A 12,669-nucleotide genomic window follows, 5' to 3' on the forward strand; every position below is an offset into this window, starting at 1 on the left:
GAAGCGGAAAATTATATGAAGAAAGAGGAGAAACTGAGTGAGACAGAGGAGAGAAAACGGAGGAAAGAATGGGAAGAGATATGGAGGAAGGAAGAAAGAGAGGGAGGGAGGGAGGGAGGAGGAGGAGATAGGAGAAAGAGAGGGAGGTTGAAGAAGAGGGAAGAGGAAAGAGAGAGGGAGAAGGGGGGGAGGAGAAGGAGGAAGGTAAAAGACGCCTCTGGAGTTGTGTGACTTGTGACCGAGATGAATTATTCCTCCTTCTCCTCCTCCTCGTGTATGATCTTCCTTCTGTCCATGTAAAATTCCATCGTAGTTTTTCTATACTACATGGTATTCTTCCTTTTCGTGCCAGCTTCGGCTGGAGGGACTGGTGGGAGGGAGGAGCCTTCACCTTTGCTGTCCTGTGTCTCTGACTCGTAGATTAGAATAGACGGTAGCAACAATAAATAGCCTAGTTAGGACCAAGAGGTCTGTTGCTGTTTGCTTTTCCTTTGTACTCCTTTGTACTCCTCCTCATTCCTTTCTCTATATCCCCCCTCCATCCCTTCCCTCCCCCTTCCTCTCCCCCTCCTCCCTCGTGCGTCTCGGTTTCCTGTCTTATATAGTTCCCCTCCTTTGTGAGAACAGCGGCCGGTGCAGACCACTGGTTACCAGCTCCCTCTTGTGAAGTGACGCTCTTCCTTCGTTTGCTGTGTTAAATAAATAATTCACAATTAGAATGGCCAACCAAATCAAGCTGTTGACTGTAAACACTGACTCCAAAGTCATGAACAAGGTGGTGAAGGCGCTGGGCTTCAAAGTACTGCTGCTGGCCGCGGGGTGGCTGGTGAGGTACGCCTTTGAGGCGGCGCGCGTCTCCCGCAGCCTCCAGCACACCGTCGGCGCCTGGCACGACGCGGGGCCGCACACCACGAGTGTCGGGCAGGTGCGCCAGCTCCTGGCCGACCTCTGGGTGCTGGCCGCCCCGCGGGACCCCCTCAGGGAGTGCGGCGTCCTTGCCGGCCAAGACGGCTGGTGGACGGTGTTCTGGGGCCTGAGGAAGGCGGGGGAGCGCCTCGCCTGCCTTCAGCAGAGCGTGGCGCTGGCCCACGAAGAGCACGAGGCCTTCACAAGCAATCTTGTGCTGGTCTGTGTGCTGCTCTTCATGGGCCTTGCGGGTTGGGCGCTGTGTGCGCTGCGGGGCGCGCGGCGACCACGGGAAACGGTGGCCGCCGCGGGTACTGCAGCGTGCATGGCGGGCCCAGATGTGGAAGAGGAGTTTGCCTCGGCCGAGGAGGAGTTGGAGGAGTATGCCTCGGCTGAGGAGGAGTTGGAGGAGGAGTATGCCTCGGCTGAGGAGGAGTATGCCTCGGCTGAGGAGAAGTTGATGGAGGAGGAGGAGTATGCCTCGGCTGAGGAAAGGGAGGAGGAGGGGGAATATGCCTCGGCTGAGGAGGAGGAGGTGGAAAAGGTGGAGTTTGCCTTGGCTGAGGAGGATGAGGAGGAGTTCTCCTCAGCTGAGGAGAAGGAGGAGGAGAAGAAGGAGATAGAGTTTGCCTCCACTCTGGAGGAGAAGAAGCAGCCTGAGGTCGCCACTGAAGTTGACACGAAGTTGAACGAAGGTGCATCCTGCACAGAAGAGATGGCGAACTTGGCGGCTGTTCTGGAAGGCGAAGATTCACGCCCATCAGAGGACCCATTGGAGGACAAGGTCGAGGACCGTCAGGAGGACGTGCCTGACAGCCTCAGCGACGCATCCCATCCGCCTCGTCCCACCCAGAAAAACAAGGAAGTGGTGGCCAAGACCTGGGCTGAGGAGGTGGACGACGCCTTCCCTATCCCCGAAGAGTGCCTGCAGCACTACGGCCCCGACGAGTGGTCGCTGGCGACCGGCCACAAGAGGAACCGAAGGAAGCACAAAGACGCGGCGGGCCAGCAGGACGACACCGAGACTCGGTGCAGGGACTCAGGCACTCAGACACCACCTTCAGGCACACAGAGACGCCCTTCAGGAACACAGGGACGCCCTTCAGGCACACAGTGCCGCCCTTCAGGAACACAGTCCCTACCTGCAGGGACTCGGTTCCAGGGTCCTAAGAGTCAAGGCCGCCCTTCAGGCGCGCGCAGAAGACATCGTAAGCGCGCATCAGGCACGCTGGGACAGGGAGTGTCACCAAGAGCCCAGACTTACACTGTGGCGCCCCAGCCCGCGCCCCTCACCCGGTGCTTGGCCGAGGTGGTGAAGGCGCCCAGGCCTGAGGCGGCGGCGGGGACACCCTGCCATCCTCACACCCAGGCCCGCCCTTCAGGCACACAGACGCGCCTTGCAAGTGGTCAGGCCCGCCCTCCAGGGACTCAGGCCCGTCCGGCATGTAGCAAGGCCCTTCCCTCGGGGACTCAGGCCCGCCTGGCATGTGGTCAGGCTCGCCCTGCAAGTGGTCAGTCCCTCCCTTCGGGGACCCAGGCCCGCCCGGCATGTGGCAAGGCCCGCCCTGCATGTGGCAAGGCCCTCCCTTCGGGAACTCAGGCCCGCCCTGCAAACGGCCAGGTCCTCCCTCTAGAGACTCGGACCCGCCCTTCAGGTACGCGTAGAAGGCATCGTAAGCGCGGATCAGGCACACTGGCCCAGCGAGTGTGTCCACGGGTCCAGACTTACACAGCGGCGCCCCAGCCCGCGCCCCTCACCCGGTGCTGGGCCGCGGTGGTGAAGGCGCCCAGGCCCGAGGCGGCGGTGACACCCTGCCCCCCTGACACCCATGCCTTCTCTTCAGGCAACCAGGCCCGCCTGTCAGGCAAACAGGCCCTCTCTTCAGGCAACCAGGCCCCCCAATCAGGCAACAAGGCCCATTCTTCAGGTAACCAGGCCCGCCAATCAGGCAACAAGACCCATTCTTCAGGCAACCAGGGCCGCCAATCAGGCAACAAGACCTATTCTTCAGGCAACCAGGCCCGCCAATCAGGCAACAAGACCCATTCTTCAGGCAACCAGGGCCGCCAATCAGGGAACAAGACCTATTCTTCAGGCAACCAGGCCCGCCAATCAGGCAACAAGACCTATTCTTCAGGCAACCAGGCCCGCCAATCAGGCAACAAGACCTATTCTTCAGGCAACCAGGGCCGCCAATCAGGCAACAAGACCTATTCTTCAGGCAACCAGGCCCGCCAATCAGGCAACAAGACCTATTCTTCAGGCAACCAGGCCCGCCAATCAGGCAACAAGACCTATTCTTCAGGCAACCAGGCCCGCCAATCAGGCAACAAGACCTATTCTTCAGGCAACCAGGCCCGCCAATCAGGCAACAAGACCTATTCTTCAGGCAACCAGGCCCGCCAATCAGGCAGCAAGACCTATTCTTCAGGCAACCAGGCCCGCCAATCAGGCAACAAGACCTATTCTTCAGGCAACCAGGCCCGCCAATCAGGCAACAAGACCTATTCTTCAGGCAACCAGGCCCGCCAATCAGGCAACAAGACCCATTCTTCAGGCAACCAGGCCCGCCAATCAGGCAACAAGACCCATTCTTCAGGCAACCAGGCCCGCCATACTGGAAACCAGGCCCGCTATTCTGGAAACCAGGCCCATTCTTCAGGTAACCAGGCCCGCTATTCTGGAAACCAAGCCCGTCATTGAGGCAACCAGACCCGCCATTCTGTTCAGCGGCCACCTCATGGTTAATTCGACGCCAGATGATGATGATTATGACAAAAGTTTCAAATGAAGAGAGTTTCACAATTTTCTGTATATTTCATGATTTCTTGATTTCATAATTTATCGGACTTATAAGAGTTTAACATTTTACGGTATATCACATGACTTCACAATCTATCTATGAGACTTATCTTACGGTACATCACATACTTCTCAATCTATCACTGTATGAGACTGATCAGGACGTTTGATATTTCACGCTACATCACATGAGTACTCAATCTATCACTTTATCAGTCAGGTGATTTACTGTTTGTTTGCTTCTCCATCTCTACAGTTTACTTCCGACCAACAAACTATGCGAACAGCGCTTGAGGAACGATTATAGTCAGTGTAATTTGCTCTCATGTATCAGTGTTGTTACTGTGGATCTTTTGTTTCAGTCCTAGGACAAATCTTCCCGTCAGAATTTGTTACTTGTGAAGATTGGGTTCAACCAAAAAACAATTCCAGTTCTTTTTTTTCCGCAATTTTATTCATTCTTTTGGACTTGAGAATGTTTGTGTGTATGGCTCGATATTAGAAGCACAAGGATTTACGTTCATGAGTACACACACACACACACACACACACACACACATTACCAATACCACCACCAGTTCTTCCTACACACACCGCCTCCTCCTCCTCCTCCTCCCCCTCCTCCTCCTCCTCGTCCTCCTCCTCCTCGTCCTCCTCGTCCTCCTCGTCCTCCTCGTCCTCCTCCTCCTCGTCCTCCTCGTCCTCGTCCTCCTCGTCCTCCTCCTCCTCCATCTCCTTTCGTTTCCCGTAATTTTCATTTTCTTGCTTCTCTTTGTAATTCTTCTTCAACTTCTGCGATTATTACACCTCTTCTTCTTCCCCCTTCTCTGCCTCTACATTCCTCCTCCTCCTCCTCCTCCTCCTCCTCCTCTTCCTTTTGTTGTTCTTGTTTTCGTTTTTTCTTCTTCTTCTTCTTCTTCTTCTTCTTCTTCTTCTTCTTCTTCTTCTTCTTCTTCTTCTTACTCTTCTTCGTGTTCTTTTCTTCTTCTTCTTCTTCTTCTTCTTCTTCTTCTTCTTCTTCCACTACTTTTCTTCTTCTACGAACTCTCCTCCTCTTCTTCGAAGTCGTCTTCTTATTTTATTTATCTTTCTAGTTTCAATCTCCTCCTCCTCCTCCTCCTTCTCCCCCTACTCCACTTTCAGGCGGTAAACAGTGCGACCTTGGGATGAGCGATGGTGCAAACTATTCTTCCGAAGTAGGAGGAGGAGGAGAAGGAGGAGGAGGAGGAGGAGAAGGAGGAGGAGGAGGAGGAGGAAGAAGGGGAGGAGGAGGAGGAATGGGAAGAAATAGAAAAATGACAAGGAGCACTGGGAAAGGAGAAAGATAAGAAAAAGGCGCGGAAGCAGGTGGTGATGAAGATGGAAGAGAAGGAAACGAAAAAGAATGTGAGAGAAAATAAGAACTGGAAAAGCAGAGGACGGTGGAGCAGGTGGAGGTGGAGGTGGAGGTGGTGGCAGGAGGAGGAGAAAGGAAGGAAAATGAGAAGGAGAACAAGGAGAAGAAACAGACGAAAGAAAAGGAGATCATGATAAAGGTGAGGAATAAAAAAAGAACGAATCCAGGAACATAAAGCATGGAGAAGAAGAAGAAGAAGAAGGAGAAGGAAAAAGGAAGGAAAACAAGAAGTAGAAGGAGAAGAAACAGACGAACGAAAAGGAGATCATGATAAAGGTGAGGAATAAAAAAAGAACGAATCCAAGTACATAAAAAGAAGAAGAAGAAGGAGAAGGAAAAAGGAAAAAAAAACAAGGAGAAGAAACAGACGAACGAAAAGAAGAACATGAAAAAGACAAAGATAATCAAAAAGAACAAATCCAAGAACATAAAACATGGAGAAAATGAAGAATTAAAAAGAAGAAGAAGAAGAAGAAGAAGTGACGGAGACATTAACAAAGATTACAGAGGAAAAAATAACAAGATAGCATTACTAAAAAAAAAATACATCGTCACATTTTTCATTGTTATTTACCGCATAATACAGAGGCGACGATAACAACAACGAAAACAATAACATCAATGATAACAACAATGATAATAATAAGGAATAAGGAAGTAGACCAAGAGGAGGAGAATGAAAATGAGGAAGATGAAGAAGAGGAGAAGGAGGAGGGGATGAGGAGAAGGAGAAAGAGGAGGAGGGAAGACGAGAAAGAGGGTGGTAATGCAGAAGAGGAAGAGAAAGAGGGCAATAAAGAAGAGTGAATAAGAAATAAACATAAATATATAGAACAGAAACAAGGGAATGAAAATAAGGAGGATGAGGACAAGGAGGAAGAGGAGGAGGAAGAGGAGGAGGAGGAGAAGGAGTAGGTGAAGGAGGAGGGGAACGCAGAAGAAGAAATGTCACAGAAGAGGAAGAGAAAGCGGCCAATAAAGGTTTAAGAAGTGTGACTAAAGAAGAGGCATAAAGCAGCAGAAGTGGAGAAGGAGAATACGAATAAAAAGGAGGAAGTGGAGGAGCAGCAACAGGAGGAGGAAGAGATGGAAGAGAACCAGCAACAGGAGGAGGAGGAGGAGGAGGAGGAGCAGAGGACACAGGAGGGTAGGAGGAAGAGAAAGGGGCAGTAAGTAACATACAAGTGTGGCTAAGGAGGCGATCAATTAGCAGGCGAGACAGGGCAAGACGAGCCTAATCTCTCCCGGCAGGCACCACAAAGAGGCGGCTCGTCCCCTTACACACCAAGCCGCGGAAATTAAGCCAACTTTTCCTGAGCATCTGATTAAAAATTGTTGGGTTTGAGGTCCATTCCCTAGAGGAGGAGGAGGAGGAGGAGGAGGAGGAGGAGGGTGACGATGTGTATACAGTTATTCATGAGTTAAAAGAAGGAAGAATCTTGGGTAAAGGGGAAGACGAAGAGGAAGGGGAGAGGAAGAAAAAAAGATGATGGTGAAGATGAGGAGGAAAGGAAGGAGGAAAGAGCCTGAGTATAGGGAGACTGAGCTAGGAGAGAGTATGGGAGGAGTGGAGGAGCAGGACAGGAGATTTTTTATTTAAATTACCTTGTTAATGGGAACCAGACAATGAGACTCTTAATTAAAAGAAAGGTATGTCTTCCACATCTAATTACCGTCCAATTAGCTTAACATACGTGATCAGCAAAATGCAAAATGTCGGAGCCCGTAATTGCCAGGAATATCCGGGATCATCAAGGAGGAATGTGAATGCTAGACTCGCAGAATGGGTTTAAAAGAGTAAGTCATGATGCCTCACCAATCATTTGTCCTACTATAATAAAGTGATTGAGGCGGTAGACAGAGGTGAAAACATATAATACATTGAGATTTGAGTAAAGCCTTTGATAATAAACCTCAGTGACGGATGTTGAAAATAGAATAAAGGCTCGTGGAATAGAAAAGAAAGGTGGGGCGTGATCTCGGTGCAGGAGACAGTGGAAATGAATGGCAAAAAATATCTGACGAGCTGAATAACGAGAACAGTCCCATAGAATTCAATAGTTGGTCCATTGTTGGTTATAATCTTCGGTAATGACCTGGATTTAAATAAAGAATAGAGATGGCTGTAAATTTATCCGCAGACTTATTACAACAAATTAAGACGCCAATGTACTGCAGGGTAAACTCATTAGGGAGTAAAATTGGGCAGGAAAGTGAAACACGGGTTGTAATGTAAGGAAATGTAGCATTCTGATTCCTGCAAGAACCTCCCTTTACATAATTACTGTTTAAATGACTCTCCCCAAAGTAAGTCTGGATCTGACCTCAATGAATCTATCTACTAAGGCTAAGAGTCGTGCAAATAGGGTACAGAGTCTTAATTCAAGGAGTGTCGGCATTATAAATACTAAAGTCATGCTCACGTTATGATTACCGGTGGGAAAACCTCATCTAGAATATGCAGTGTAATTATAGACCCTTTACTATAGAATGGACATCAACAGGACAGAATATGTGCAGAGGAAGATGGACAAAGTTTTATTTTAACAGGATGAAACACTTGCTTTATGAGGATTGGCAAAAACGTTTAAAATAACATGATCCAGAAGGCGAAAAGTGCAGGGAGACTCGATTGAAGTGTATAAAAGGATGTTGGGATGTAAAAATAGATAGATAGATAGATAGATAGATAGAGAGAGAGAGAGAGAGAGAGAGAGAGAGAGAGAGAGAGAGAGAGAGAGAGAGAGAGAGAGAGAGAGAGAGAGAGAGAGAGAGAGAGAGAGAGAGAGAGAGAGAGAGAGAGAGAGAGAACACAATAGAGGTAAGTAAGCTTTATAGGGGAGGTTAGGCAAGGGGCGAAGGAGAGAAAAGGGAGTGAGGAGGGAGAGAGGGACAGGGAGGGGCAGGGATTTGGGCGTGAAGGGCGGCGGGCTTGGCTATAGTGGGGCGGGATAATTAGGAGATTTAGCGCCGATGAGTAGGATTTTGGTAACACTGATTTCGCCCTCTAAGCTTCCCTTCTCTTAGCTGGCAACACTGAGCCCACGCCTACTACTACTACTACTACTACTTCTACATCTACTTCTACAGTTACTACTACTACTACTACTACTACTACTACTACTACTACTACTACTACTACTACTAATAATAATAATAATAATAATAATAATAATAATAATAATAATAATAATAATAATAATAATAATAATAATAATAATAATAATAATAATAATAATAATAATAATAATGGCACTAATCATCTGTTTTACATTATCTCTTTAATGAAACTCTTTTGCAAGCTCATAAATAATTCTACATATATTTTTTTAATCTTTTTTTTTTCTTTATTTATTTTATAGAGGCTTCCAGGTTTCTTTTCTTTTACTTCCTTCATTTCCTATGCAGGTCATCGACATTTTATTTCATCGCTTTTCACAGATACTCTTTTAACTTTGGTCTATCACATTTTTTATTATACTGTATCCTACGTCTATTTCAAATTCATCATTCTCTCTCTCTCTCTATCCCCCCCCCCGTCACGTTTGATCCTCCTGTTCTCTCCTGCCTTTCTCTCTCCACTTTCCTTTATTTTTTTCCTTTTACATTCTTTCTATCTTCCTCCTTTCTCCTTTGTATCTCCTTCCTTTCGCTATTCCCTCATGCCTTTATCTTTCCCCTGCTCTCCTTTATTCTCTCTCTCTCTCTCCCTACTCCTCCTCTCTCCTTTATATCTGTTACCTCCACCTCTCCCAGCAGACCTCTTACTCTTCCCTCCATCATCCCATTTTCTTTCTATTTTCTCCTTTACTCCCTCCTATTCCCTCCTTCTTCCTTCCTACCCCTTCCTTTTGTTCCTTCTCTCTCTCTCCCTTCCGCACCTTCTGGTTGATGTTTTTTTCTCTCTCTCCCTCCTGTACCTTTCCCTTTCCTTTCTCTCTCCCTTACTCCTTACTGTATCTCTCCCTTCCTCTCTCTCTATGTATCCTTTCCCATTCCTGTCTCTTTCTCTCTCTCCCTCAATTCTGTACCCTCCCCCTTTCTCTGTCTCTCTCCCTGCCTCCTCCTTCTCCCATCCCTTCTCGACCATCCCCTTTCCTCCCTCTTTCCCTCCTTCCTTACTGTATCCATTCCTTCTTCCTCTCTGTACTATACCTTCTTCACTCATTTTCCTCTTCCCCCCTCCTCCCCTCCTTCCCTCCGGCGGCATCAAAGAGGACGCTCCCCTCGTCCCTTGTACAGGTAAAAATAACCTTCAGGGTGTCATTAAGGTAGCGTCTCACCTGCTTCTTCTACCTACCTTTTATCCCGTTCTCCTTTACCGCCTCCTACTATTCCCTCTTTTATCCCTTTTTCTCCCTCTTCCCTCTTCCACCCCTTTTTCCATCCTTATTCCCTTTTCCTTCCAATTCCTACTCTTACCCCCTTTCTCTTCCTATTCCATCTTTCTCCTTTATCTAACTAATCTTACTCTTTTTCCTACCTTTTTTTTCCTAGTCTCATTAGCTTATTCTTTTTTTTCCTCCCCTCTTCTCCCTTTCCTCTCTATCTCACTATTCCCACTTTTCCTTCTCTCTTTCTCTTCCAACCGTTCCGTTTCCTCCACCTTCCTCCCTTCTCCTGCCCCCTTTCTTAATTTTCTGGCTATCCTTTGCTTCTTCCCGTTATTTGGCTTATTCTCCTTCCTCTCTCTCTCTCTTTTATTCGTCCATTATTCATTCCCTCTTTTTTTCTCTGTTCCCAGCTCGTGAAAATTCTGTACCTTCCCCTTTCTCTCTCTTTACGTGTGTGTGCCATTCTTCTTACTCCTCTTCCGCCTCCTAATTCTCCTTCTTTCTTTCTTTCTTTCTCGTATTTCTCCCTTTTCCCATCCCTTCCCCTTCTTCTGCTCCACCCTTTCCTTTCTATCTCCTCGTAAACCTCTCTATCTTTCCTTTTACCTTCCCTTAACGTCATTTTATTTCTCCTTCTTCTACTCCTCCTCCTCCTCCTCCTCCTCCTCCTCCTCCTCATTTCTCTCCTCTTCCTCCTTTTCTTCCTGCTCCACTTCCTTTTCCTCTTCCTCCGTTTTCCTCAAGTTCATCACGACAATATATGGAGAAAGGAAGTACAGGCGCTATATTAAATTAACACACGGCGCCACGTAAGTCATTTAGCGTTATATATAGATATGAGAGAGAGAGAGAGAGAGAGAGAGAGAGAGAGAGAGAGAGAGAGAGAGAGAGAGAGAGAGAGAGAGAGAGAGAGAGAGAGAGAGAGAGAGAGAGAGAGAGAGAGAGAGAGAGAGAGAGAGAGAGAGAGAGAGAGAGAGAGAGAGAGAGAGAGAGAGAGAGAGAGAGAGAGAGAGAGAGAGAGAGAGAGAGAGAGAGAGAGAGAGAGAGAGAGAGAGAGAGAGAGATTGATATTAATATTGATATATTTATTTTTGGCTTAACAGTTATATACATATTGGTAAATTACAAATGTAGTTTCTGTTTTAAGCCAAGTCCATTAAGCCGAGGCTTTCTAAGGACCTGAAGACTCGTAAAGAAAGTACATAACAAGGGACAGGTTTAGGCCACATAAAGCATAATAACTTACATATATTTAAAATAATGTATAAATGTATAGGTCATTCGAAGTGAAAAATGTATACAATACGAACATGTGAAAAAAACGTAGATGACATCACTCTGGCAGTAAACAAGCGTACATGTGAAATAAAAACTTGAAAATAGCTTGATTATAATAAATGAAATTTACAAGAATCAGTCGGAGTTTGCAAAAATAATGTGAGAAAAAAAAGAACCATTCAAAAACACTAAAATAAATACAGAAATCAATGTGATCATAAGTTCTCATAGGTACTAAGAAGCCTTTTTATTAATTTTGATTTGAACAATCTTATATTCTCATCAGTTTTTAAGTGTAAGTGTAAGTCATTCCAGATTTTAGCTCCTCTTGATAGGATACTCTGTTTGGCATGTGAATTTCTGCACAATGGTATTAATAAGTCATGAGGTCTCCGGGTAACATTGCCGGGCATTGCTGTAAAGCCAGAGTCTATGGAAAGGCAGTGTAAGGATGTATGGACAAATAAATTAGTCTGAAGGTATAAAATATCGGGAAGCTTTAATAACCTGAGGTCTATAAATATATCCTGAGTATGGTCGTAGCGTTGTTTGAATGACATGACACGTAAGAGTTTCTTTTGTGTTATAAATAAAGTGTCGATTAAGGTTTTGTAGGCGCCTCCCCATATGGCACAGCAATATAAGAGATTTGGATATACCAACGTAAAATAAAGTTGTCGTAAACAGTTTACATTCAAACATTCCCTTAATATGTATATTACACCTATAACAGAGAGAGAGAGAGAGAGAGAGAGAGAGAGAGAGAGAGAGAGAGAGAGAGAGAGAGAGAGAGAGAGAGAGAGAGAGAGAGAGAGAGAGAGAGAGAGAGAGAGAGAGAGAGAGAGAGAGAGAGAGAGAGAGAGAGAGAGAGAGAGAGAGAGAGAGAGAGAGAGAGAGAGAGAGAGAGAGAGAGAGAGAGAGAGAGAGAGAGAGAGAGAGAGAGAGAGAGAGAGAGAGAGAGAGAGAGAGAGAGAGAGAGAGAGAGAGAGAGAGAGAGAGAGAGAGAGAGAGAGAGAGAGAGAGAGAGAGAGAGAGAGAGAGAGAGAGAGAGAGAGAGAGAGAGAGAGAGAGAGAGAGAGAGAGAGAGAGAGAGAGAGAGAGAGACTATGATCATAAGGAGAAAATACCTGGAGTTAATGAAATCTGAAAGGGTGTTACCGTAGAATTTCACGCCAAAAATTAACGATAAATACCTATTTAAATAGATTTACATAGCTATTCAAACAACACAGATTTGGTGAGCACTGTAATATTCTCGTTAAGACACTATCAGAATACACGTAGTAATGCACGTAACAATTATGATAAGATGCAGTATTCAGATCACATAAATATTCCGTGTAGAAACTCATGTGTACCTGCCATTTTCATCCCGGATACTGGTAAATTCTGTTCTCACCTGTATTATCCGTAAATTATTTTCACCCATAACACTGTTAAACCCTGGAACAATTTGTCTCCTACTGCCTCCTTCTTCCTAAAGCTTAAACTCCTTCAAGATTGGATTCAAACACCTTGAGCTAAGTATGATAATCTTTTTTTTTTGTCTTCTTTGTTCACGTTAGACAAGAAGCATGTTCGATTTTTTTCATTTTTTTCTTTTTGGTTGTTGTTATCATTAGTCTGTCACCTTGACTGTAAAATAAAGTCGTAACATACATCAGTACGTCCAATTTCGATAATTTAATTTACTGAAATCACAAATGTAATATTCATACGCAAACAAAACTCCAATAATTATCGTCTGTCAACATTGAAGGTATGAAGTCAACGTGCGCCAAGTCGAAACACAAGTCCGCAAACACCGGGGCAGATTAATGGCATTCACACGGCAGGTAAGAAACACGGCGGAGAAAGAACACCGGTGATCAATGCATTCCTCAGGTGAGCCCAGGTGACGGCGGCCGACACAACAACGCAGAGGATTTACCGGCGGGACGTGAGAGCCTTGA

General features: G+C 46.3%; 1 protein-coding gene across 1 annotated transcript in view; it reads left to right on the top strand.

Moving 5' to 3' along the window:
• The first annotated feature begins 577 nt into the window (after positions 1-577).
• The window catches only part of LOC126982279 (mucin-19-like), a 25,817-nt gene continuing 13,725 nt past the window's right edge, over positions 578-12,669 (top strand). Inside the window, exons 1-2 of the mRNA XM_050834276.1 lie at positions 578-2,338; positions 2,465-3,569. Coding sequence (XP_050690233.1) covers positions 719-2,338; positions 2,465-3,569 — 2,725 coding nt within the window. The 5' untranslated portion in view covers positions 578-718. The remainder of the gene's footprint in view (positions 2,339-2,464; positions 3,570-12,669) is intronic.

The sequence above is a fragment of the Eriocheir sinensis genome, chromosome 4, assembly GCF_024679095.1.
Source record: "Eriocheir sinensis breed Jianghai 21 chromosome 4, ASM2467909v1, whole genome shotgun sequence".
NCBI lineage: Eukaryota > Metazoa > Arthropoda > Malacostraca > Decapoda > Varunidae > Eriocheir > Eriocheir sinensis.